Source organism: Notolepis coatsorum (assembly GCF_963971535.1).
Source record: "Notolepis coatsorum genome assembly, chromosome: 3".
In the NCBI taxonomy this organism is placed as follows: domain Eukaryota; kingdom Metazoa; phylum Chordata; class Actinopteri; order Aulopiformes; family Paralepididae; genus Notolepis; species Notolepis coatsorum.
In genome coordinates, this window is record NC_140167.1 from 46,289,331 (window position 1) to 46,316,679 (window position 27,349).

General features: G+C 42.9%; 1 protein-coding gene across 1 annotated transcript in view; it reads left to right on the forward strand.

The window, feature by feature from the left end:
* rlf (RLF zinc finger) overlaps positions 1-26,356 on the forward strand; it is a gene marked incomplete at its 5' end in the record, with an annotated part of 47,300 nt that extends 20,944 nt beyond the window's left edge. Inside the window, 7 exons of the mRNA XM_084310223.1 lie at positions 4,784-4,938; positions 5,443-5,524; positions 8,729-8,864; positions 9,015-9,217; positions 15,200-15,336; positions 17,452-17,593; positions 21,082-26,356. Coding sequence (XP_084166349.1) covers positions 4,784-4,938; positions 5,443-5,524; positions 8,729-8,864; positions 9,015-9,217; positions 15,200-15,336; positions 17,452-17,593; positions 21,082-25,686 — 5,460 coding nt within the window. The 3' untranslated portion in view covers positions 25,687-26,356. The remainder of the gene's footprint in view (positions 1-4,783; positions 4,939-5,442; positions 5,525-8,728; positions 8,865-9,014; positions 9,218-15,199; positions 15,337-17,451; positions 17,594-21,081) is intronic.
* Between the last annotated feature and the right edge of the window lie 993 nt (positions 26,357-27,349).

Sequence of the window (27,349 nt, forward strand, 5' to 3'; positions counted from 1 at the left end):
GGTTGTACGCCAACCATCAAGTAATACTTGTTTAGTTTAGGAATAGGGGGCAGTTAACTATAAGAATTCTTGTTCTTCCTGCTCCTTTTGCCTATGGTAGAACGTTATTTATGATTTTGTATCATAACTGTATGATTGTATTGCTTCCATGTGGCAAATAAAACTCTGAATCTGAATAACCTGCGCAACGTGTAATCTAACTAGTGCGCAATGAATCACATTTAAAATATAAATTACTTCTCTTAACTCATTCAGCGCCAGAGGTTAATCCGCGAGATGGTGCTAGTACGCCACCGCTGTAAGTCAATGGGGGGGACTGCGCAATTTGCGAGTACTTAAAATTAGGGGTGCACCGATGTATCGGCCGATAAGTGCCTTGTTGACTGCAATCGGCCTATCGGCCGATAAGCTCGAATGTGCCGATGGCAGTAGCCGATAAATTCAGTCGCGTCCTGCACAACGGCGCCGCCCCCAGTCCCCCCCACACACACACAAGCTACTGCATCAAAGTTACTACTAAATATTCAACATTCTCTTTTGAGACTCCGCTTCAGACTCTTATCATTTGGCACTAAAAGCTAAACATTGTCACCGATATGGCTGTCCGCAACATGTCATTAATTGTGTACGCAGGGAACAAAATAAGTACCAGCCAACCGCCAATGGCTGGTAAAAGATCTGCCTGGCTGGTAGTTTTTAAAATCTACCAGCCAAATGGCTGGTAAGTCAAAAAGTTAAGTTTGTTCCCTGAGAGCAGAGCTACACAGCAGTGCGCCTATTTTGCGAGCCGAAATAAGTCTGTGGTTTTTTCTTCTTCTCACAACGGGTCAAATGCATCTAACATGCATTGCATCGTCGCCATTCCTTTATGCCCACATCGCCCGAAATGAACGTTATGTTAGCGTAAGCTAACAAGCTAATCCTGATCAGCGGCAGAGCCATAGAGAACAGCAGACAGTGTGGACTGGGGAAAGGGAAATGGGGGGGGGGGGGGGGGGGGCACTCTCCCTTTCTCTGTGTGTGTGCGTGCGTTTGGAAAGACGATGAAGTCACTAGTCAGGACTCGGGAGAGGAGTATATTGTAGTAAATTGAGGATTACTGAGGATGCACAGATAATGTTGATATTCAAATATAAAAAGGTTTCGAGAGGAGTGGAAGTTTGAAGACAGACTAGACTACAATATGATGCGGGGGTGGTGAGCTGAAACAGTGTGTGTGTCCCCGACCCCACTTCTATGTTTCAATAAATTATTTGCATTTAAAACTATTAACGCTGACTCATTCCTTCAGTCTACTCAAAATTATGCTAATATTCCTTATGTTGTTTATGATATTAATTGAAAATAGCACATGAGAGTATTATATAGTAATAATAACACATGGCGATATACTAAAAAACTATTTTTAATTTTTGGCTGGTAAAAAATCTGCCTGGCTGGTAGTTTTTAAAATCTACCAGCCAAATGGCTGGTAAGTCAAAAAGTTAATTTTGTTCCCTGTGTGTACGCGAGGTGGTCGCTCAGTGACTACGTTAACATGAGCTAGGTTAGCTAGCATGAGCTACCGGGAGATGGAAGACTAATGTTACTGGTGAAAATGTGATTTACGTTGGAATACTCCTTTGCCAACTTGCTGTACTTTGCTTGCAGGTCTGCAGCCATTATTGCTGGATTATGAATAGCCCCAACTTTAGCCAAGGTAACGTTATGGCTAAACCTTTAACGTTAGTTAACGCTAGCTTTCGGTTAGCTGTTCAATGCTATTAATAACACAACCAAGCGAACCCATCACAGCTCACTGTCAACACCCCTCTCTCGGGAAGATGGCATTTAAGAAAGTATCTGCTGTTAAAATGACACAAACATTCGTTTTGTGGCATTAACGTTATATAGTTAGTGTTACACGTTCAATAACATCAGCATATTATTTACCCGAAGATAGCAAGTAAGCAAGGCATTACTCCGTTCATAGCTCAATTCCATTCCGTTGCTCATTCCTTACCCAACTACCCATTCTGCAATCTGTTAATAAAGTTTTCAACCAGACAAATGTATAGAAAGGCTTTGTTTTATTATAACATTTGTTGCAGTAAAATCATTGTGTCTCGTTTGGTCATCTTGTGGAGCGCTGGTCGGCGGGCAGCTAACGTATTAGCTTGTTGTGGTTCTCGCAAGCAGATCAATGGCGGCATGCCCGGAAGTAGAAAATGAATAAACGCTTGCCGATTGGTGGTAAGAACAGCAGGAGGTGGGTGCTAGCGGTGTCACGTAATTGGCAGAATCGACTGTCAATCAAAATGGTTCTATTGCATTGGTTGAGAGCGCTGGTTGAGCGAATAGTATCCATCTGCAGGCCGCCAGACGATACTGGGAGAGTGATAGTGCTACATGGCATGGTGGAATTAATACCATAAACATATTTCTTGATGTTTCCTTTTTTTAAGTAAGTAAAGAGGCCTACAAATACAAACATACACATACAAATATACAGTAGTTTCATTAACACTTTGACTGCCGGGAAACGCTTTACAGCGTCATTCCCGGCCATGCTCAAGTTGCCGGAGGACGGATATCAATATTTAAAAAATCTGCGATCGGATTCATATTTACCCTCCGCTGGCCTGAGATCCACCAGGAGGACCCACTGAGCTCTCTGGCGGTTCAGGAGCGCCATCTGGTGGCCGATCGGCGCAATCGCCAAACAGGAAGTGCTATGGAGGTTGTGCTGGTCGGCCATATTACTTCCGGGCACTCTGTTTGGCTCCCGGGACTCGATCTCGACACAATACATAGCGATCGATTGCCAATAACTCGATAAACAACATGATTTGGACATATATACTATTATACAAGCTGGAAATGGACCCGATATTTCTACATACCATAATAGGTAAATGACTGTTCCACGCTCATCGCCCAACGGCGCGAGGAGGATACGGTAATATTCAGCGTTATTTTTTATCGTATTCCATATAAACTGTTATGATGAACATATCACCCACACTAGATGAATGATATAACGCTGCCCACGGAATTATAAACGATCCCCCGCCCATCCGGTCATCATCAGATCATACGTAGATCATTCTAGAAGTACGTCCAATTGAAATTTTTTATATCGCCCCGATTGCCATCAAACTGTATTTCATCATCAATATGCATTTGGGGCTATATATCACGTTCTGGAGAAAGCTGCAGAAAGAGATGAAAACATACTTATACATTAGACCATACTTTACTATGAATATGTGAATGAAAAAGTTTAACGTTGCTACACAATGAACAATACATATAGGACTTTGAATGGGCCCTAATAATGGCAATGTAGCAATAGAATTTAAAAAGTTATAGCCCTGCAAAGAAGGGGAATTTCTCCATAGACAAATAGCGCTGGCAATCCACAGTCATTTTCCGGATTTCTGGCCGGCACCCATAGTGTTAAAAAAAATTACAAAAAATATATATATAAAAAAAATATTAAAAGATATTACAAATACTTATTTTTTGCCACAAATATCGGTATCGGCCGATTGTGTTAGTTGAACAATCGGTATCGGTGGCCAATTTTCATATCTGTGCATCCCTACTTAAAATATATCTTAAATTATAGCTATGCGTCTAATACACCCGTCGATTATCAGTGAGTTGCTTCCAGTCAACATGTACAAAACTGATTGTTTTTTCATCGGTACATTTCCGTTTTATAGCGTTTTGATTATGAGTAGTTTGGGTGCTTCTGAGTAATTCCAGAGAAAGACGCGATAATAGCGTTTTAGTGGAATACACTAAACAAGTTGTAATTTTTCGCCTGATTATCGAATCTTTCTGAAATCAACGCTAGATCACCATTATTATCCTTCCTCGTGCAAGCATACAATGTTGTTTAGACCTTTTTTTCTGATCCATTTTCATTGAGTCCAATCCAAAAGGGTGCATTACCATCTGGGAGACTATAGGGGCGATTTTTTCACATCTGAGCGCCTGGTGGAGCTGGTTTACCAACGGTAGACTCGGTTGATGAAATATGAATTCAGATCGCTAATAAATAAAAAAAATCACGAGATATCTCGTGATGGGCATTCAAAGTGTTAATAATACAAGATGATAATAATCGTAACTCCTGTGCTGGCACAAGCACTACCATAGAGTGGAGAGATAACACACAATAATGATATACTAAAAAGCCATTATAATTTTTGGCCAGTAAAAAATCTCTCTGGCTGGTAGCTTTTTTAATCTAAAGGGTTAATTTTGTTACCCGTTTTGTAGCATTTAGCTACAGGCATGGATACATTGCATGTAATGATAAACAATGTCAAAGTAATGGGTGTGTGTTATATTATATCAAGATAATAAAGTAGCTATAATGAGTCGATGGATAAAAAGCATTAATGGCATGTAGGTCACTCACCCTACTCATGTACAGTAGGTATCCACACCACACAGCATTTATAGACATAAATAAACTTCATGACTCATCGCCTACTTTGTGTATTCAGTAGGTGGTGTCAAAGAGGCAACTACCCATGTAACCTGAGGATACTAGTAAAACATTTTGAAATATTAAATTGCAAATAGAATCAAATTAATCGTTTAGATGAATTGATAAAATAATCAACAGATTAATCAATAACAAAATAATCGTTGGATTATTACAAAACACACATTTCTTACCGCTTGCTGGGCTCGACGATCTACAATCTGTTCATCTCTTGGTATATATTTTTGTCTTTTCTCATCCTTCTTTTTGCTGTTAACATTTTGCTTGTGTTTTCATTTCCAGGCGCTGATGCACTATGCTGGTAGCAGGAACTCTGTGGAGCACGGACTGCCTCTTTTGGAGGTGTACTGTCTGTCCATAAACTGCTTTGCTGACGCCCGGTCCCACCTCACTGCAGAGTCGGACAGCGTGGCCCTGGTTTTAAAGAGACTCGCTTTGTTAGTAGTTTTACTTTTTCTGTGTCATTGTTTTGTTTTATTTTAAAAATGCATTATTTAAAAGCATTTGTGCAGTGAAAGTTGTAGTGAGGACGGTGATGGTGTAGCTCTGCATAATAGCCTAATGTGACATCAATTACACCATGGTGACGCCACACAACATTTTAATAGGATGGATTGGACTATTGGGTTGAGTATGTCATACTAAGTCGAATAACTTTTCTAAAATATCAATGTCAACGGATACCTTTGGCTCGACCTTCAATGAGACAATATTTTGCTCATACCATCAACGTAATCAATAATGATGCCGTATTAGTAAAAGTGTCTGATCGCTATCTGCCATGTGTTCATCACTACACAAGAGTAAAGGAAACACCTTTATTTGTGTTTTAATTTCTTAGGAGATCCTGCATTTTAAGAAACTGTCCTGAATTGATCTTAACTTTCACATTTTTACTTGACACCTCACACCTTTTTTCTTTTTTTCTTTCTTGCTTGCAGGAGCTGTTTTGAACTGTTGCTGTCAGTGCCTGAAAATGAAATCCCTTACGAAGCCTGGGTTCAGTTCCACCAGTCTGTTCGGGTAAATAATCTGGTTTCAAACTAATGGTGTTGTAGGGGAAAAGGGCAGGAGTGAAAGTGAAAATGGGAGTGAGACTGTTTTTGAGTAAAGTCAATGATTTATTGTTTTTTTTAGATGAATGAGATTAAAAAAATAATATTTTTTTATCCACTTTTTCTATTTTTCTCACATCCCAATTTTGCCGTGCCAATTCTCCCCATCCCTGTCTTGAACGTTGCTTGCATATGCCCCCCACTGGCCGGTTGTAGGGAGGATAGAAGCCTTGCATCACATGTCCCCTCCGATACATGTGGAGGCAGCCTGTCACATCTTTTCACCTGCCAGCGCGGACTCTCATTTGGCGAGGTGTAACGTGTGGGAGGCTCACACTACCCCCGCCATTTTTCTGTCTCTGCTGTGCAGGCGTCCCCCAACCGACCTGTAGGAGTCGCTGTCCACAACGTCCAGATTACCACCCATCGACTTCCACCCGCTAACTCTGCCAATTGAGTTAGTATGACGGCCGGCCCAAGCCGGAGGCAACGCCGACAGCCGGAGTCGAACCCGGTGTCTCTTGCGTTGGTGACGAGCGCAATGTCCGCTGCGCCACCCAGCCGCAGATTAAAAAATATTTAAATTTATTATTATTTCTTTTTAATACATTTTTAGTACATTTTCATAACGCGATAATTTGCTGTCTTAATTAATTAATCTAATTAACGCGATAAACTGACGGCCCTAAAAAATACATGTAGAACCCTTTTCCCACAAGTTGACACATTTCTGAAGAACCATGAGGCCTATGCATCACATTATAAGCATAATGTTTGATATTGTATGGATTGCAACAATTTCCTCAGTAGGACATATCAAGACATCTTATTATACTGTGAAATTCCTATTTTGGAAAAAGGCTCAAATACGTTTTAAAGCTAAGACACTTGCCCCAATGGATTGCATTGTGGTAAGAAGATACACCACAGTGCTATGTTTCTCAATACTAAAGCGATCTATGAAATGATGACCTGTACTTGTCAGTCAACATCATGCCAGATGTTTAAATGGAGCCTGGGTTTAAACGAAGACAAGAATTGTGAACCTGTCTTTTTGAGTCACTCACTAGGATGGTCTAAAAACCTTCCGCTTATGGGGATTTATCCGACTTCTGCTCGGTATCAAAATATTCTTGGAAAAAAAACGCAAGCACAGGGGTTTGTTATGGGGTTTCTTATCAGGTGCATATTGATATAGGCTTGTCCAAGGCTGAGAAAGGGTGCTGCTGGGAAGCCTAGTTATAAAGAGTGTATTTGGCTTTGTTCCTGCTGACTTGCATTCTAAACATATTTCCCATAGATTCTGGCTTCATTTCTGTCATGCTAAAGTGGTGAGGAGGTCACATGTTCGGCTGTAATGTGATCACAATGGGAGCTCACTCTGAAATGTATGATCTAAGCAAATATAAAGTTATTGAATCATTTTAAAGTAACCTTAAGTTAGAATTTATTTTCTCTTTGCCTGCAGTTGGCGCAAACATCAGTTATTTGGTCTAATGTAAAATATCTAGCAGGACTAAGCCATTGTCATACATTTTACCACAATATAAAAATCACTCTAAATCATGTACATCCACTGATCATTATTTAGAGGTACTTTGGTCTAAATAAGTGTTAAATGCTCCGCACATCAGCACCTGGCTGACTACACTTTTAGAATTTAGCTCGTCAGAACGCAGTTTCGTCCCAAAAATGTTCAGCCACTCCCCTCACAAAAAGCCAAACCATAATTTATATTGGTAGATCAAACAACCACTCCGATTGTCACCCGCGCCTGTGCGCACACCTCATCGGTTGATGATTGGTTGGCGAAATACTGTCAAAATGGCATCTGCGTTTTTTTCATTCAAACTGCTATTCCCCTCAAATAGGAGCTGACAACAAACTTTTTGCATTCCAGATGTTTCCCAAAGATCGGATTATTCTTTCCGTTCGGGACTTCTGAGTTTTTAACCAAAGTATTTGGAATCCAGCACAGCGAAAGCACCCGAGTAGAGGCCTGAGTGTTCTCACGCTGCTATTTGCAATTCCTAACCTGATTTTGCTTTTAGAATTGGTAATATACGCGCGCCATTTGCCTAAAAGGGTAATATTTAACTAGGGAGTTTACTGCCGGGTCAAGTATTACAGGCCTAGTAACAAAAAATATGAATTTATTTTGCCACTAAAAACTAACTAACTAAACTAATTTATTTTACGTTGTAGACTATCTCCCAGAGGTGGAATATGCAATTTAAATAAATATTGGCTCTACCACCGATATATATATTCCCCCCAATGACGGCAGAAAATTTTTTGTTCTCCCTACATGTGTTTCCCAGCAATTTAGCGTATGTTGATAAAATATGTTGATAACATTTTGCTGGCCAAGCATACTTGTACAGTATACTGATACTGAGCACTATTTTCTTGAATGAATGAAAATATTTGTCCCTGCCACGTCATACTATCAAAAAGTTTTAGCCCAGTTCACCATCAACAGTTTGTATGGAAATAAATCAACATGGAACCAATAATCACAACTGTTACATCCCCTGGTGAAAATGTATCGGAGAACACCCAGCTAGCAACTGCATCTAGCAACCAAGCTTGAGCTATAGCATTAGTTGGAGTCTGAGGATTTATGTTGCGCTGATCATACATCTTAACTTTTTGTATCTTCTTGGGGAAGTCATATTTGTAAGGAATTCTGGAGCTTGTTTCTTCTTTCATAGTAATTGTCCTTCATACTTTTCTGCCATTGTGGCTGTGAAATAGATATTTATATTCTATTCAAAGTGGTCTTAAAAATCTCAAGTCTTAAAAGAACATGCCAACATTTTGGGAAATTATCTTATCATCTTCTCCAGAGAGAGAGACAAGAAGATGGATCAGCCTTCGGGGGAGGTGTTAGTTGGACAATACCTAGGATAACCGGTCATGTCCGCATCCATTCATTGTGCAAAGCTAGGCTAACATGCAGCCAGATAGCTTTCTACTGAACGCACAGAGGGGAAACTGGTATCGATCTTCTTGTCTCTCTCTCTCTCTCTCTCTCTCTGGAGACTGTAAGCTAATTTCCCCAAATGTTGGCATGTTCCTTTAAATGTAACTTATTGAAACCAGCAGGAACCCTGTATGATCTAATGGATTCAAGTAGATAATTACATGTTACCCTCTCTGTGTATTGCAGGTTGCCCATGATACCTTGTTACAGTATGGGAGCACAGACCTCCAAGCTCTACTCCAGATCACAGGAGAGGGAGGGGCATGGAGCAACCCAGTCCTCAATGCCCTCCTCACCGGTCAGCCCACAAACTCTGACGAAGGTTAGCATCTACATTGTTTAATTTCCAGTCAGCAGTCTCCACAGGCACCACTGAATTTCACTTTAATTTTTAACAGCTTAGTACCTTATCGATCACTTATCAGTCCTTTCTCTCTCTTTTTCCCTTTTTCTTTCTACCTCCTGTCCCTAGTCGATGCATACATTAGCTTGGAGGGTGAGGGCTTCATGGAGATGAGAGTGAAGCACTTGGAGAAGATAGGAGAGGTGGCCAAGGCTGTGGTCCTGGCCAAGGCCTGTACTGAATGTTGCCTCATCTCCAACCACTCCACCTTCCGCCAGACCTACGTCAACCTGCTGTGCCACCTGCTGCCCAATGAGGAGGCCATCATGGAGGTATTACGATGCTTGATTGGTATCACACCAGGTGGAGGAGTAATTTTGCTGGGTGTTTAAAGCCACTAGTCTATATGAAACAGCTGAAAACATCAAAGTTTTGGCAGGTAAATTGATTAACTTGGTTTAAACAACTTCTGGTTTTAATTATTTACCATTGTGAAAACTCATTGTAGGCTTAATTTTTCTGATTATTACTACAAGTGTAATAATGGCTCCTCGGTAGTGGAGCTGTTGGAGGACCCATATCAGGATTTCTAAAGGGTGAATTGGGTCGGACTCTTCCCTCAGTTTACCTGGGCTAGTTCAAGTCTAGTTCCCACCTTTAGGTTAATTTGAGGTTACCCCAGGCAAGGCAAATGTATTTATGTAGCACATGTCATACACAAAATGCTTTAAATAAAAATATATTAACACTTTGAGTGCCACGGACGCGTTTTGTCGTTCGTTCATGCCGACTGTTGAATGCCACCAACGCTATATAGCGTTTGTTTCTCGTATTTTTTTTTATTAGCGATTTGAATTCATATTTCATCAATCGAGCCTCACGCTAGTGCTGCAGACTCTCTCTGAGCTCCATTGGGAAAATACCGCCCCTTATCGTCTCTCCCTGTGTAACTGCACCCCATTGGATTAGACTGATGGGGGGGGGGTGGGGTCCAGTTTCCTCATTTTACTTTTCCGTCAAGCCAACTGAAGGATCGAAGTGATTGCCGAGTCGCAAAACGATGTGGAATACATATTTACAGTACCCGGCGCTGAATCAATAAACACGATCGATATTTGGAATGGCGATCAGGAATTGGAATAATCTTTTTGGAGAACATCTGATCTGAGGTAAGCAATTTATTTGACCTGTCTTGGGGTAATCTGATCTATTTTCACAGATATCAGCATTTGCCCCATGTGTGTGTGTGTGTGTGCTGATCAGGAAATGAGAGAATATATTTTTCAGATCGCTTCTCTAGCGTGCATAAGTACACATATACTATCGATAATCTAGCGTTTATTTGAAAACGATTCATAAATGGGCCAATTTTTTTTTTTTTTTTGTGTATTTCAGTAAATGCCGTTTATCACAGAATCTATATATTTTCCTGAAAACGAGGGCTTTTCAAAATGCTATAAAACGGAAATGAACCGATTATTAAAAAATAAAAATAAAAAATCTGTTTCGACAATGTTTACTGCAAACATGTCATTGATAAACGACGGGCAGATTAGACACATAGCCATAATTTAAGACATAGATTATGCGTTTAGAGCGCTATCATTGAAGTGGGTGGTGGCATTCAACGATAAATAGTGCACGCCACGCTGGCAATCAAAGTGTTAAAAGTAACACAATACTTAAAATCTTAACACTTTTGCCCCTTTTCCACTGCATGGTACCTACTCGACTCTACTCTACTCTACTCGCTTTAGGTACCTGTTACTTCGTTCCTTTTCCACTGCAGGTACTAAGTAGTAAGTACTCAGTTTGTCTCCGTGTGGGGAGGCGGGGCCGCTGGTGATCAGCATGAGAGCTCCAGCATAGCTATGTCCGTGAGCTTGATAGCCCCTTTCGTGACTGTGATGCACCGAGTGAATCCACAGTCACTTGCTCCTCAATAGGAAACCAACCTAGATTTACCCTGAAGGACTGGTTCTGGCCGAACCGTTCATTATACAAGTATGACAGAGACATTTCAAAGGTACTCACAGTTGCACGAGGGTTTCGGACAGAGATACGGGATGGTTTGAAAGCTCTGCGTTGCTAATAAACATTTTAAATATTTTTTATAAACTGCTCAAAACTGCATTATTTCCGGCGTTGGCTGCCTGGTGTGATCACAGCGCATGCGCATCATGCACCCAACGCCGGAAATAATGCCGTTTTGAGCAGTTTATAAAAAATATTTAAAATGTTTATTAGCAACGCCGAGCTTTCAAACCATCCCGTATCTCTGTCCGAAACCCTTGTGCAACTGTGAGTACATTTGAAATGTCTCTTTTGTTGGTTTCCTATTGAGGAGCAAGTGACTGTGGCTTCACTCGGTGCATCACAGTCACGAAAGGGGCTATGAGCTTGGCAAGCCAGAGTAAAACAGTTTTCAATCAATCAATAACAACATTAACCAGACTCTCGTTGTGTCTATTCTGCTAACGCTAACGTTACGTCTCATTGTGTCTATTCTACAAGCTTTAACGTTACCTAGCCTCTCGTGTCTATCTGCTAATGTTAGCATTAGGGTAACTAACGTTACCACTCACGTCCCTAACCCCAACAACAAGCGTAACTAATCATTGATCTTTTTGTCAGACTAAACTCTCCGCTCGGTGGCAAATTGTGTTGATGTCGGTTTTGTTTCATCAATAAATGAGGCAGAATACACAGTGACTGTATCCTTTTTTATTGCACTTGTTTCGTGCTGCAAACATACATATGACATTCTACGCGAGCCATTCAAGATGGCGGCTTTCTGTTTTCGTTCAGACTCTCCAAACAGTGACGCGTCTCTCTTCTGACCAATCAGTGGTCTGCAGTTTTTCACGTGACTTTTGTGGTACCAGTTCTACTCTCTTGGCACGCGCTAAGAACCTCGACAGAGCAGGGACTAAAAAAGTACCCAGAAAGTACCCAAAAAGTACCTGGTACCAGGTACTTTGGTAATGGAAAACCGAAAATGCCGAGTAGAGTAGAGTCGAGTAGGTACCATGCAGTGGAAAAGGGGCATTTGAGTGCCAGCAGGGGGCGCCAGAAATAGCGCTTGAGTGCCAGCGCTGTAGTCAATGGGAGGGCGATCACATTTGCGAACGCATAAACTATATCTTAAATTATGCCTGTGTCTAATATGCCCGTCGCTTATCAATGACTTGTTTGCAGTCAACATTGTCGAAACGGTTTGTTTTTTAATCGTTACATTTCCGTTTTATACCATTTTGAAAAACGCTTGTTTTTTTAAACTTCCAGAAAAAAAAAATATTCTGCAGGAATCGCGCTTTACTGGAATACACAAAACACGTTGTCATTTTTAGGCCTATTTATGAATCGTTTTCAAATAAACGCTAGATTATCGATAGTATATGTGTACTTATGCACGCTAGAGAAGCGGGCTGAAAAATCGATTTATCTTATTTCCTGATCAGCACACACACACTCACAGCCACACACACACATACGGGACACGCTGAGATATAGGTGAAAAGAGCTCAGATTATCCCAAGACTGGTAAAATAGATTCCTTACCTCAGATCAGATGTTCTCCAAAAAGATTATTCCAATTCCTGATCGCCATTCCAAATATCGATCGCGTTTATTGATCCAACGCTGGGTAGTGGAAACACATATTCCACGCTGTTCTGAGGGTGGGCAATGACTGGGATCGTCTCCGGTTACATGCCTGACAAGTAAAATGTGGATTCCGGACTCTTTTTTTCCCCCATCCATTTCATTCAGTCCAATCCAATGGGTGCAATACCATCCGGAGAGACGATAGGGGGTGGTATTTTCCTTTTTTTGTATCCACTTTTTATCCCCATTTTCTATTTTTCTCTCATCCCAATTTCGTATTATCCAATTCTTCCCTTCCCTGTCTTGAACGTTGCTAGACTATGCCTACCACTGGTCGGCTGTAGTGAGGACAGAAGCCTTGCATCACGTGTCCCCTCCGGTACACGAGGAGGCAGCCTGTCGCATCTTTTCACCGCAGCAGCTCGAACTCTCAGTGGCGAGGAGTAACGTGTGGGAGGCTCACGCTGCCCCCGCTACTTCCTGCTTCCGCCGCACCGGCGTCACCAAACCAACCTGTAGGAGTCGCTGTCCACAACGTCCAATCCCCACCCACTTAGAAACGATATATATATATATATATATATATAAGCTATATTAAACTATTCAAATTGTAATTCCTCTTTAGTCAATCTTAATTTAATGATTTAAACCAGGGGTCGGCAACCTTTACGATATGAAGTGAAATTAATATCAGTGTGCCATATCAACATTAAGTTTAATTATGACTCATACAAATTTAAATATCCAACGGATATGTGATTTCATTCCATCCATATAGGCAATGTGCATAGTGACAGTTTTGATAACCATTTGTCTCCCATAATCAGGACATTGTACGTATGCATGAGCACTATACAAGAACGCTGCCATACTTGGCTACATGAAATGCTTGCCTCCCATATCTAGACACTGTTTTATTCAGCCTGGTCTGCCTCGTCCTTGAAGGTTTTCTCATGTTTGGTCTAAAAAAGGCGTTAAACACTTGACGTTCGGCAAACAATATTATCAAGACATAATAATTTTGAAATTGTCACATGGTACTTCTGAAACCCAAAACCCTGCTCTTCTGTCGACGAGGGGGTGATTCAACTTTAGTAATTACAAAAGAAATATGGGCCAGGGTTTCCGTTAGAATTTTTTTTTGCAGGTCTGAGTGTCCGGTAGATTTCACTCTACCGGACAAATGGGATAAATTCCGGTCAGAGTTTATTGAGCTTAAAAACAATTGATATGCCTATATAAAGAATGACATCCTCAAGGCATTTATAACATTTTAACTTAAAACTAGGCTACTTTTGCGTATATACAGTCATTAATATATTCCAAATAAAATAAGTCCCTCGAGACTTCGTGCTGCTGCGCTGCCGACTTGAGGTGTCTGTGGGCAGTCTGCCCGACATTAATAAACAGCAGTCTGTTATAATCACATTTTTATGAGCTAACGAATTCCGTTATATTGGACATTTGTATTAATTATATCAAGCGAAGAACTGAGAAATTTGGCAGAGAGAGACGGCAACATTATCGTGGGTTTGCGTGATGTATATCTCCACCTCCCAACGACTTGGTGCTGGTCATAATGTCCGGTGAAAACAATTCCCTCCAAGCACAACCCGACCACCTGAACCGTATCAAAACAGGCCAAAATCAAATAGCCCATGCGATGAACGATTCATTACATTCGTTTCATCGTTGCTCCACCAAGCAGCCGGTCCAACAATGAAAGCTGTTGTCAGCGCGAGCCGGCCGCAGTTAGATTTGCAAGAAGCATCCAGCTGCAGACCCGCAGAGCAGCTTTCCAGGTCTGGGGACCGCACTGTGCCAGCAAAGCTGGTGGGTTCTGTGGGTCTGCAGCTGCATGCCTTTTCGCAAATCCAGCAGCAAGCTCTCGCCGACACAGCGTCGTCACCACCAGACCGGCTGCTTGGCGAAGCAACGACAACAAATGCAATGATTGTTTCGTTCATCGCATAGGCCATTCAACTCCAGCCCACCCGAATACAACCCAAATAATCAAATTGTGCCCAGAGGGAATTACTTTCACTGGACATTATGACCGGAGAGATTAAATATGTCGGACTTCAACAGATTTTGTCGGTCAAATACCGGTAATTACCGGCTAACGGAAACGCTGATATGGGCTACTAATGTACTGTGGCATCTACACCGCTATGCTTCAATTGGTTTGCTAATATAAATGCCCTGTATTGCATGGCGAATTGCAGGCTACATACTGTAGCCAAACTATGGAACAATCGACAGTCATACTGTTACATAGGTGTAACACGAGCACCCCCTACTGGTTGAGTGCCACTGTTGTGTGTGTGCAGCCCAGTGACATGGCGGCGAGAGCCCGGCGTGGATGTAAACTGGAAGAAATTCTGAGCTAGGTCTGTAATTCATTGCTTTTGTCCCCCTTGTGACATCAAAAAGCACAATAAATCTGAACCGCTTGTTAATCTGAAGACTTGGCCAAACGGTAAGGAGTACCTATGTCATTTCCCCCCACCGCCTAAATATTGCATGCTACCAAATCCACAAAAAGCGTTTTCCATAATTAAAGGTTTGCAGGGACACACCAGTGAAGACAGAAATACTATTCCACATTTATTTACAATTTGATTGTCTAAATGCCATTGCACAACAGTAAAAGAGAGAAAATAAACGGCTCTTCATATGTCTAAAAAGTTCTACTCCCTCCCTTACAGATATCCAGGCTGGACTGTAAGGACGTGCTGGAGATCACATGTACCCTGGAGACGGAGGGGGAGGAGAACACAGCCTTCATCTTGTGTACCACCTTCCTGACACAGCAGCTCCAGCAGCAAAGCCTGTACTGCTCCTGGTGTGTAGTCCATGTCGAAGGAGCACTGGAAAATTCCAATGGTTCATATCGGGCTTTCATTTCCAGAATACAGCTTATGCCGTCATCATATTGAGTCAGATTTGACATCCAAACACATTTAGAGTTTAATGAACTGTTGGAAAGAGCAAGGATGATGGCTCTCTAACAATATATTTTGGTTATTTCTCCACTCATAATATTAAAGGGGAACTATCTTATAAATGGCCTTTTCCAGTGGTTTGCATTGTTTTCTAGCAATGTGGGGTTGTACCAACACTGACTAGATGTGAAATTCTCATTCCTCAGATCAGATGAGACAAGATCCTCCCCCAGTGAACTAAGCCATTCAGAATTGACTCGCTATCCTACGTAGTAATGCGCTGCTGATCTGCGTAACCTCAGCTCCTTCTGTGGTTGTAGCCACCGGCCACCGCCCACAATCAACAATTCGAGGAAGTTAGTGTAACATTGAAGTTATGACAAACGGAGCAAGTGAAAATAATGTGGAAGCGGTTTCCCTGTCAGACACTTGCACTTCCCCAAGAGAGAGAGAGAGAGAGAGCGATCTGGAGCGATCTCTCCTCTGTCTCCCCCTGCATTTGACACACACTCGAGCCGCGCACACGCGTGCTCTCTGAGCGATCTCCTCTCTCCCCCTCCCTCTCTATCTCTCTCCCTCTCTATCTGCCTCTCCCTCTCTCTCTCTCTATCTCTCTCTCTCTCTTCCCCAAAGTTATCTGCCAGTGCAGGTGGGTGACTGTCACTCAAAGCGCGCATTGCGAGTATGGGCGGAGCCCAGCCAAAAACAGCTTGGAAACTGGCAGGGCAGAAAGTGGTGCACCAAAGTACTTGATTAAAAATACAAAACAATGAATTTTATTGGGTGGGAAAACGTACAGATGTGTTCCATAGATTTGATTTTAGCCCCATTAGCTGGTGCCATAGCAACCAGCTAGTCTTCTTGGGGTCCACACAAAAAAAACATACAAAAACAATTATTATTGCAAAAACAAAATTATTAAAAGTCAGTACACACAATGCATAATGAAACTAACAATTAAGATGGCTAAAATTACATTACAGTGTAAAAACTAAATAATAATAATACTTTACAGTGTTAAAAAATTTGTAAGATTATTTTTAAAAGTGAATCTACTGTAAATGCAGCAGAGGTGTTGAGGCAGGTTATTCCAAAGAGTTAATGCTCTAAAAATAAAATATCTCCTTAAAGATAGACTCACAGGAATAGTGTAAAATTGCCCAAATAGTGAAGGAAATAGCTAAATAGTTCCCCTTTAAAAGGGGACGTGCATTGCTATTCCTTGCAACAACAAAAAATCATTGTTTTATATTTCATCAAGTACTCAAAGGCCACATTTTTCTCCCTTTGGATTTCAGGCTCTGTTGGCCTGGCTCCGCCCATAAGCACTTTGAGTGACAGAGAGAGAGAGAGAGACCCCGGTCTCTCGCTCGTTGTCTGCCTTGCTCTGTTTGAGGAAGTGAAGATATTTCTGCTGTCGCTGTCAACCATGGAGGGGGTGTTAGTTATGCAAATCAGTGCCATATTCACGTCAGCAATACGTCAAATCAGAACAGCTTAGTTGAGTGAGGGAAGATCTCGAGACTAGACTGATGAGTCAATATGATAATTAACTAAACAGACCACATTGATATAATCCCCAATTGCTAGGATACAATGCTAAACACTGGAAAAGGCCATTTATAATGCATGGGACCTTTTAAGCAAGGAATGTTCTGTTGATTATCAAGTGTTGCCAAACCATGAAACCAGAATATTTTCTTTTTAAAATTGCGCAGGTAAAAATGCTGGAATAAGGCAAATGTAAAGTGTTATCCACTATATTTGTACTCTGAATTTATAGATGATGCAGATTATGAAACGCGTATTAGTCTACGTATTAGTAAAATATGACACGAATTCCATTGTCTTTATGCAAATGAGCCATTGCAATTTCCTACTAGAAATTAAATTAAATGATCGCAAATGTTGTGGGGTTGTAAGGGTGTCTTGATATATTTTTGTGTTTGTCTTTAATGCCTCTCCCAAGTTCATACTTTTCTCATTGCTTATTGTTTTCTACTTCTTATTCAAAGGGAGTTGACACTGTTGTGGAGTAAACTTCAAAGGAGGATTGACCCGTCTCTGGAGTCTCTTCTGGAGCGATGCCTCCAACTAGGTGCCATTGCCAAAACAGTATACCATTTACTTTACCTGGTCCGAGTTATACGAGCAGAGGTGAGACTATGGCTATACAGTCCTTTATCTCTATTGAAATCAATGTATATGTAAGGCGGCTGGGTGGCGCAGCGGAGATTGCGCTCGTCACCAATGCAAGAGACTCCGGTCTCGAATCCGGGTGTCAGCGTTGCCTCCGGCTTGGGCCGGCCGTCATACTAACTCAATTGGCAGAGTTAGCGGGTGGAAGTCGATGGGTGGTAATCTGGACGTTGTGGACAGCGACTCCTACAGGTCGGTTGGGGGACGCCTGCACAGCAGAGACAGGAAATGGCGGGGGTAGTGTGAGCCTCCCACACGTTGCACCTCGCCAATGAGAGTCCACGCTGGCGGGTGAAAAGATGTGACAGGCTGCCTCCTCGTGTACCGGAGGGGACACGTGATGTAAGGCTTCTATCCTCCCTACAACCGACCAGTGGGGGGCATATGCGAGCAACGTTCAAGACAGGGGAGGGGAGAATTGGAAACACGAAATTGGGATGGGAGAAAAATAGATTTTATTTGATTTTTGATTTATATAAATTATTTTGCTTGGGTATCTCCTAGAGCAGGGGTCTCAAACTCAATTTACCTGGGGGCCGCTGGAGGTAGAGTCTGGGTGAGGCTGGGCCGCATCAAATATTCCACAAAAAAGGGTTTCAAGTATTCCAAAAAAAAGTACAACTGATCCAATCGTCTCAATCTTTAGCAATAACAATTCAGAACATGAACAGTTCTTCAGAACATGAACGGTTCTTCAGAACATAGGCTTCTCAGTGGTGTCAGTGGACTCATCCACAGCTATGGAAATGCACTGTGCATTTTTTTTATTCTATCACAAAGCTGTTTATTCTGGTTGCTGTGCGATCTGAGGGGGATTTGCTTTTGTTTGCCTTCAAACATGGCCTCCATCACTTCAGTCATACATTATTTTATTATGTATGCATCAGAGAGAGAGAATGGCTTCTTGCCACTGAGTGAGGACTTGGTATCTGTATGTCATATATGTCCTGATGAATTGAAAATGGGGGACCCTGATGTAAACAAGACGAAAGTCTTTCTCTGGTCTGCATCCCCTTAACAATTGTGTGTGTTGAGCTGTACTGTATTGTACCCATTCTGCAATCTGTTAATACAGTTTTCAATCAATCAATCAATCAATACACATCAATTCTAGCCTCCGATCCCATGACGTAATTTATCTCCTGCGGAGTGAGGATTATAAAATGAACGTGTTTTAAAGTGTGATGCTGTTTGTCATTTTAACAGCAGATACACTTTCTTAAATTCCATTGTCCCCGACAGAGCGTGTGACGGGGAGCTCGGACGGGATGTGTTTTGCTTGGTGTTATTATAGCATTAGCTGAAAAGCTAGCGTTAGCTACGTTACATCAAATCAGATGATGGCCTGTCCTTTCTCCAGGACCTGACACTCTGTCCGTCTATCAACAATAATGCACCCACGGTGAATCGTATTTAAGTCAAGTAGCTACTGACTGCGTTAGCTGACTAACGTTATCAAATGTCAATGTGAAAACCTTGCGGGGAAGACAAGCTAGGTCAGCTAGCTTAGCTTGACAACGGTCCCGTGGCTAAAGTTGGTGCTATTCATAACCCAGCAATAATGGCTGCAGACCTGCAAGCACAGCAAGTTCCAAGTGCCAAAGGATAAGAGTCTCTGAGGCGGAGTCTCAAAAGAGAATTTATTTTGCATCGAAAATCACAACATTCGAACGTCACTACTAGCCAGAGTCTCTGCGACTGCTACAGACTGGGTAGCGAGTGCAACACCGTCTAATGTCCGTGCGGATCATTGGAGTAGGGTATATCTGCAGTGCCGCAGCCCCATAAAACGTCCAACTCTCGCGCAACGACTCAGCAAACTGTTGCGTGCGGGCCGCATTAACACTACACTTTGACGTCAAGTAGGGGGCCGCAAAATATCATCCCGCGGGCCGCGAGTTTGAGACCCCTGTCCTAGAGTATTCTCGATCTTGTTTGCTGATGACACCAACATTATAATGTCACATGATAATTTTGCAGTATTAATTAGGGAAGCAAATTATGGTTTATCTTGTCTCAGATTGGTTCCAGACTAATAAGCTATCGTTAAATGTAGAAAAATCGAATTTTATTGTATTTTGTAATAAAGGTAAAAGTTATTCCAAAAAGGAGGAAAAGCTATTAATCAGTAACACCGAAATCAAACGAGTAACTTCAACAAAGTGTTTAGGGATCCTAATTGATGATAAACTCAATTGGAAAAAACACATTGATCATGTTTGTAAAAAAGCAATGAAGTCAGTAGGTATAATTAGGAAGGTGTGTTCATTGATAAATAGAAGTTGTTTTTTAATCCTGTATTATAGTCTTATCTTTCCTTACATATCTTATTGTAACATAATATGGGCTAGCACTCATTCATCTCATCTTCAAAAAATTATTTTACTTCAAAAAAGATTTGTTAGACTAGCAACCCTCTCAGATCGATTTGAACCATCTGCTCCTCTTTTCAAGAAACTAAACATTCCGACTGTCTGAGGTTAATTCTTTACAGATATGTATATTTGTGTACAAATGCATTCATGATCACAATCTACCAAATGGTTTTAATAGTTTTTTTTCTTTTAATTCAGATGTTCATTATTATGCTACACGTCAGTCCAGGGACCTGCATATACCTTATTGTGGTACTTCACTTAGGCAGTTCTCAGTGAGGTATAGAGGGTCCAATCTTTGGAATGCAGCTGATCCTATGCTGAGGAAATCTCCATCTCTGCTTATTTTTAAAGCAAACTACAAAAAAATTCTCATATCCATATCCTTTGTAATACAACAATGATCATTGTTGTCTCATTGTATCTAGATGATGTCAGAATGAGATTATTGTAGGGCGGTTAGGTGGCCGAGCGGAGATTGCGTTCGTCACCAACCCCGGAGCTGTGAGCTGGATTCGCCTGTTCGAATCCAGCTCACAGCTCCGGGGTTGTCACCAGCTTGGCTGGCCGTCTGCACTAATACAATTGGCTGTATTAGAGGGTGGGAGAAGCTGGCGGGGTGGGTCCGGGTCGTTGTAAACAGCGACTCCTACAGTTCGGTCGGGGCGCCTGCTAAGCGCGGATAGGACTTGAGGGGGATAGTGTGGTCCTCCCACACGCTACGCCCTCTCAATGAGAATCCGCGCTGCCAGGTGAAAAGAAGCGGTGATTGGCTGGACGTGTGTCGGAGGAAGCACGTGGTAGCCTCCACTCTCCCAGATGATCTGACTGTGGGGGGTAAGTGCGCAGCGACCAGGAAGGGACTGGGAATTGGCATACGACTAACATTGGGATGGGAGAAAATCGGAGGAAAAATGGAGGATCAAAAAAAAAAAAAAAATGAGATTATTGTAAAATTATATAAGTGCCATAACAATATGATTGCATAACTTGTTTTAATGCAACAAACTGAGCTGAGGTTGGCTTTTTTTAAATGTTGTCTTATTAAGGTGTTTTTATTTTCCTTTACAGGCTGAAGAACTGGGACTGGCGTCATCGGTGGAGCTTTGTGTGAAAGCCCTCCAACTTCCAAAGCAGGACGACTCAGAAACAAGGATCTCCGTCTGCAAGACTGTGTCCTGCCTTCTTCCAGATGACCTTGAGGTCTTGCGGGCCTGTCGACTCACGGAGTTCCTCCTTGGCCCCAGCCAGGAGGTTTTTGACAGCCTGCAGGAGCTCTACAAGCGACCCGACCAGAAGTACGACCAGGAAAACGGGATAATCCCCAACTCGCTGCGCTGTGAACTGCTCCTGGCACTCAAAGCCCACTGGCCTTTCGACCCCGAGTTCTGGGACTGGAAAACTCTGAAATATCATTGTGTCACCCTCCTTGGAAGGGACCCGGAGTCTGAGGGGGAGGAGGAGGTGGATGAAAGGCCAGAAAGGGCTAAACCTGAACCACAGGTAAAAAAGGAGAAGGCTGTAGAATCTGAGCACCCAGGCAGATTAAATGGTGATGTTGACGATCACGAGGAGGAACAGGATTGCAAAAAGGTATCTTCTAAAATGACAAAAACCCAAGGTGAATCGAGCGGCAAGAAACACAAGTTCCTCTGTCGTGTGTGTAAAAGGTCATTCAGCGAAACGCAAATGATTCACCACTCCAAGAGGCACGGGGAGGAGAACCACCACCCCTGTCCCGTTTGTTTGGAGACGTTTCCGAGCAGGAAGGAGCTCATGCCTCACATTAAACGGCACGTCCAAAATAATCGGGCAACATTTTGCAAAAAACACGAAAAGAAAAAGAGCAAGGGTTCTGTGCTGAAAGACGCAGATGCGGATGAGCTAGAGCCAGGCGAAATCAGCATCGATCCTTCCCTAATGCAGTATTACCAATCCACACATGATCCAGATGTGCTGCACCATATTGTGCAGCAGGCCAAATCTGCTAATTTGAAACGCATGGATGATGATGAGTTTGTCACGTTTGATTACATTGACGCTCGCTACAACCTGAAGAACCGGGATGACTATTTATGCCCAGGCACTCACTGTACAAGGACTTTTAAGCATTCCAAGTACTTATATGTCCACTTGAATTCCTCGCACAAAGGGGACGACAATGTGAGACATTTCCACGAGATGAAAGACAAACGAGAGAAGTGTATTTTTTGTAGGCGTCATCTCATGTCTGCTTACCACCACCGCAAGCATCGCAAAATGCATTGTGGTGATGAGCCTTACAAGTGTGTGGTTATCGGTTGTGGGGCTGAATTTGGTACTACCAATGAGTTGGGTTCACACAAACAGACCCATGGCTATCAGCTTAATTACCAGTGTGAACTTGAAGGCTGTTATGTAACTTTTTCTGAGTTGGGAACGATGTATCACCACGAAGCACAGCACTTCAGAGACGCAGCGTTTGACTGTACTAGCCCCGGATGCAAGAAGTTCTACTTATCCAAAAAGGAATTCCTCCAACATTTGGCGACGCACGGCATCACCTTCTCTGAGGACGATTTTTTGACTCAGAGGAAAGCTAAACGGAAACTGCTCGGGACCGTCGCTGAGGAGACGATCACTACTAACAAGTCCAGTGAATCGAAGACCGAGTCGGAGGAAATGGTAAACGGCCAGGACCTCACTTCCTCAACCAGCTGTGCCTCCTCTTCACACGCCACAAGCTACAAGGAGACTAAGGAAATGGTGACCTCGGTGGCTGTGTGCTTTGACGGAAGTAAGTTCACTTGTGGGTTCGAGAAGTGCGGCATGACCTTCTTCAGGGCCAGGGATGTTCAGAGACACCTGAAGTGTGCCCACCCAGAGCACCTCAAGCTGGAGAACAAAGAACACAAACATGACAAGGAGCAGGGCTCAAAGTCCAAAGGGCTAATGATAAAAATGGAACCAAACATCAAGGAAAGGGGAAAACATGAGCATTCAACCCCCCCTCCATCTAAGGGGACGGGAAAAGAGAAAAAAGCATTGCCTAATCCTGGCCATGATGAGTCGTCCTCTTCTAGCCTTGGACACAATGATGATCTGAGTGAGATCGTAATCGGGCTCAGCAAACTCTACCTGAATTCCTCGGGTGCTCACGGTGGACTCGAGTCCTCCGACTCCATCTCGGGGGCCACCGCATCACAAGTCTCTCTTCATCAGGCTATTATGGCCAAGTACCCAGTTGTCTTGCTTCAGAAGAAGGCTCTCTGTGACCTGACTGAAGAGGGGGTGAAAGTGAAATTGGAGCAAGGATCGGAGACTGAGACTGAGACTGAGACTGATGAAATGACCAATCTTGAATTACTGGCCTCTGCTAAACCATATACCTGTAAGGTAAAAGCTTGCGACTTCAAGACGGCACAGAGTTTCAGCTTATTGCGTCACTACACCATTGTGCATGGCCGCACAGTGGCGCAGGCCAAAAAGATGACTTCTTTGAAAACCACATCTTTCAAGCCCTACGTGTGCCAAATCTGCTATAGGAGCGTCCGAGAGAAGGGAGCACTGATGACCCACTATTTCCAGATGCACAATCTCACCGAGGCTGCATTGGAGAAAATTAACTGGGCAACGTATCAACATGAGCAGACCGCAGAGTCAACTAAGCATAAGTCTCCCCCAACAAACAATGCACGTAAAACCAGGAGGAGAGAGGGCACCAGTTGGCAACAGAGGTACCAGAGGAGGCAAGCAAGCATGATGACGAGAGAAAATAGGAAGAACTTCCAGAAACCCCCTCCATCTGAACGAGAGGAGGAGGACCGAGAGGAGGAGGAGAAGGAGGAGAAGGAGGAGAAGGAGGAGGAGAACAATGACGACAATGAGCAAAAAGGAGAAAGTGAGAAAGGGACGTCGAAAGAGGGACGGGCCACTAGACGTTTAGTAACCAAAAGTAATTTGTGTTATATATTAACTAAATTCAACAAGCCCTTCCGCTGTGTAGTTAAAGACTGTGATGCCGCTTTCTCAAACCAGGGAGGACTTGTGCGACACCTACAGTTTGTACACCGCTATAATCGCTCCCAACTCTCCGTGGAAAAGGATTTGGACGTGCATCAGAATTCTGAAGTCAGGAGGGATTCTGCCAAGAAACGGCCTCAGTCACACTCTGATGAGCCCCAACCCCAATACAGATGTGGCTTTACCAACTGCGACGCCTCTTACCACCTTAAAAGCAGCTTAGTGCGCCACACTCGTGAATTTCACTGTCAGCCACAAGAGCAAATACGATGCAAGTACGAGGGTTGCACGAGAGCGTTCAGCCATGCCAGTGCCCTTGAAAAACACATTCTGTATAGTCACTTAGACTACTATGACTCACTAGTGTTACGTTTACAGAGCACCCACAAGAAGTCCATCAGTGGATGCCAGAAGAAGCTTATAGTTGCGTCGCCTAGTCCTCAGAAAGAAGTACCCGAGCCGCCTACTGCACAGTCGGAGGAAACTGGTGAGGATACTGAGGAGAAAATGTCGTTTGTCTTCCGATCTCACGAGGAAGCATTGCAGATGTGCCAAGACCGTTGTTTGCGAGTAGCCTACCCATGCATGATGCAAGACTGCGACTCTGTGGTGAAGTACTTGAAGAGCATAGAGCGTCACTATATGAACGTTCACCATATGCGCGTAATCGATTACAAAGAGAACGAGGACAAGCTCGTTTTCAATGCGGAGCAGCTCGAGGAGCTGATTCAGAGGAAGTCGGCCAGGCCGACCAGCGCCATGTCGTGCACGCCCAACGGCGTTCGCAAAATGGAGTACCAGGCGGAGCCGGAGAACCCCGGGGGACCGTCGGCGCCCATGAGCCTACACTCCATCAAAACAGACACTCTGGACAAAGATGACCATGACCCACTGGGCTTCCCGGAGGAGGAGCCGCCGCCTGTAGAGAGGAACAACATCCTCGTTGCGGCAGACGACGTGCTGTACGGGGAGCCGAGCACCGGCGGGCACACTGAGGAACCGGCCTCTGCGCCACAGAGCGGCCACATCCAAGAGGAGAAGGCAAGACGGCAGAACGCCAATCCTTCTCTACCTTCCGTCACCGTTGACCTTTCACCGCCAGCCTCGCTGCGCTTTACCATCGACGAGGGTGTCCAAGACGTGTCGAGTGGCAAAGATGGCAGTAAGATAAACGGGTCTGCGCCCTCACCCGTCCCTCTGGCCCGTCAGCCGCTGAAGCGTAAAAATGAACTGTCCAAGCAGCCTTCTAACCTGAAGGACGCGCCGCCTCACTGCGCCCCTCCTCGCCCCTTTGACATTGCCACTTACAAGCCTATGGGCTTCGAGTCGTCTTTTCTGGAGTTCATACAAGAAGGCAGTCCTAAGGAACCGCGAGACTCTTACAGGCACAGTTGTTCCGTCAAAGAGAACAACCAAATGGGTATCGCCCACACCCGTAGCAAACGCAGTCGGCCCCATCTGCCGAAGCCCCTTCCAATGATGGGAGACTTGACATCGGTCCAAAACTTGAAGTCCATCTTGGACAAGGCTCTGGCCGGGTGTGGGGACCTGGCCATAAAGCAGCTGCAGTACCTCAGACCTGTGGTGGTTCTGGAGAGACCCGTATCCTCCACCACCCTACCTGACCTCTTCCCTTCAGATAACAACAATAGCAAGTTACTTCTCAGTAGTTAGTTGAGTTGAGCACCTTTTTAACATTGCTGAAGAAAAAAACAAAAAGACAAAAAAGCTTTTTCTTTTGACTTTAAAAACTGTGCCCCAGTATTTGTTTCCTTTCAAAATATCAGTAAAATGCTTATGGTATGAAATATAATTACTGCTTTTAAGATGCCAAACAGAATGTTTGTTCTTTTTTGAAACATCTAGAAGTCTTTTTAAAGGTCTGGTGTTACATGTATTCAGAATCCACTTAACACTTCCTCTATTCATAGTATTCTATCGCAGACATTTTGGTCCCAAAACAACAGGTGATTGTAATGAAATAGGTGATTATCATGCAATGACAATGGAACTGTAACTCTGCGCCATATTGTATGGCAAAGAAAACCATGAGAATACTACTAATTAGCTCCTGAACTGGTCATAAATGTATATAGCTTTTCATGATAAACATTTTCAGATTGTTTAGAGAGAGACTGATGGTCAGTAGCCCATTGCAATGCCTTTCACTTTTAAATTAGAATGAGAAATATGTATACAGAAAAGTACATGAAGAATATCTTTGATTTTCACCATCCTTTGTACCAAGACCGTGCTTTGGATGCAATGGGCAGACGTTGGCATAAATGTAACACTTTATTATAATAAAAAATTAATAAATAAATGTTTGAGTAGGGCCTTTTAACATTTTGAATTGAGTATAATTCTTGTTTTACATTGTATTTTCGAAATCATTTCCAGGGACGTTGCTATTGTGAATCTTACTCTGGCGTGCTTTAAAGCTTATTCACTGAGAACATGTGTTGGCACAGCACCCAGACAAAAAAAACTAGACCGAAATCGGCAAATGATGTAGGCCTAGTTCAAGGTCTCAAGGTTCGTGGTAGCTAATGCAAAAAGAAAAGAAAATCACTTCTGTATATTATGCTGTTGCCATTCTTGATAAGTCATTTAATTTCAGATAATTTAGTCTGTTCTGGTTTTGAGACTAGTTGTTACACTAGTCATTGCTAATCCATAAGGTTCGTTACCAGAAATTATTTTAGGCTACTACGATTCCACATGATGGGAATCGATGGAGTCTCTCCCAAGAGTAGATTCCAGGCCCATTTTAGTTTTAATTCGCCACTTCTTTCTTTGACATCTTTGACATCTTTCTTTGTTTCCCTGTTTATGGGGGATGGTTCAGGGTTTTTGTTTTGTTTTTTAAACCCAAGCCCAAGTTCTTTCTTTACCAATCATGATGTTGATCGGTAGGTAGAGTCCTTTCTCAGCACAATCCATGACCAAGGAGCAAGGTCATTGGGGACAGGCTGAAGCTCCCTGAAATCTACTTTGTGTGCACAATGGAGCTTGTACAGACAGGAGCTTGTCCCCATTAACTTTGCATAGATTTTTGGCTAACTAACTGGAGCTAGTATGAGCAATAGCATGGATTGTGCTGATAAAGGACTACTGATCAACATCGTCATTGGTAAGTAGTTGGGGCTAGGATTTAAAAAAAATATATATATAAAAAAATCACTAATAAATAAAACCATACTTTTACCTAAAATACTGCCACACCAACATTGTGGAAGAAGGCTTTTTTTTGTCTGTCCTGCTCTCTAAATAGCTTTTCTGATCAACATGTACACATGAGAATAAATTCCACATCCACTAGGATTGTCAAGAATCA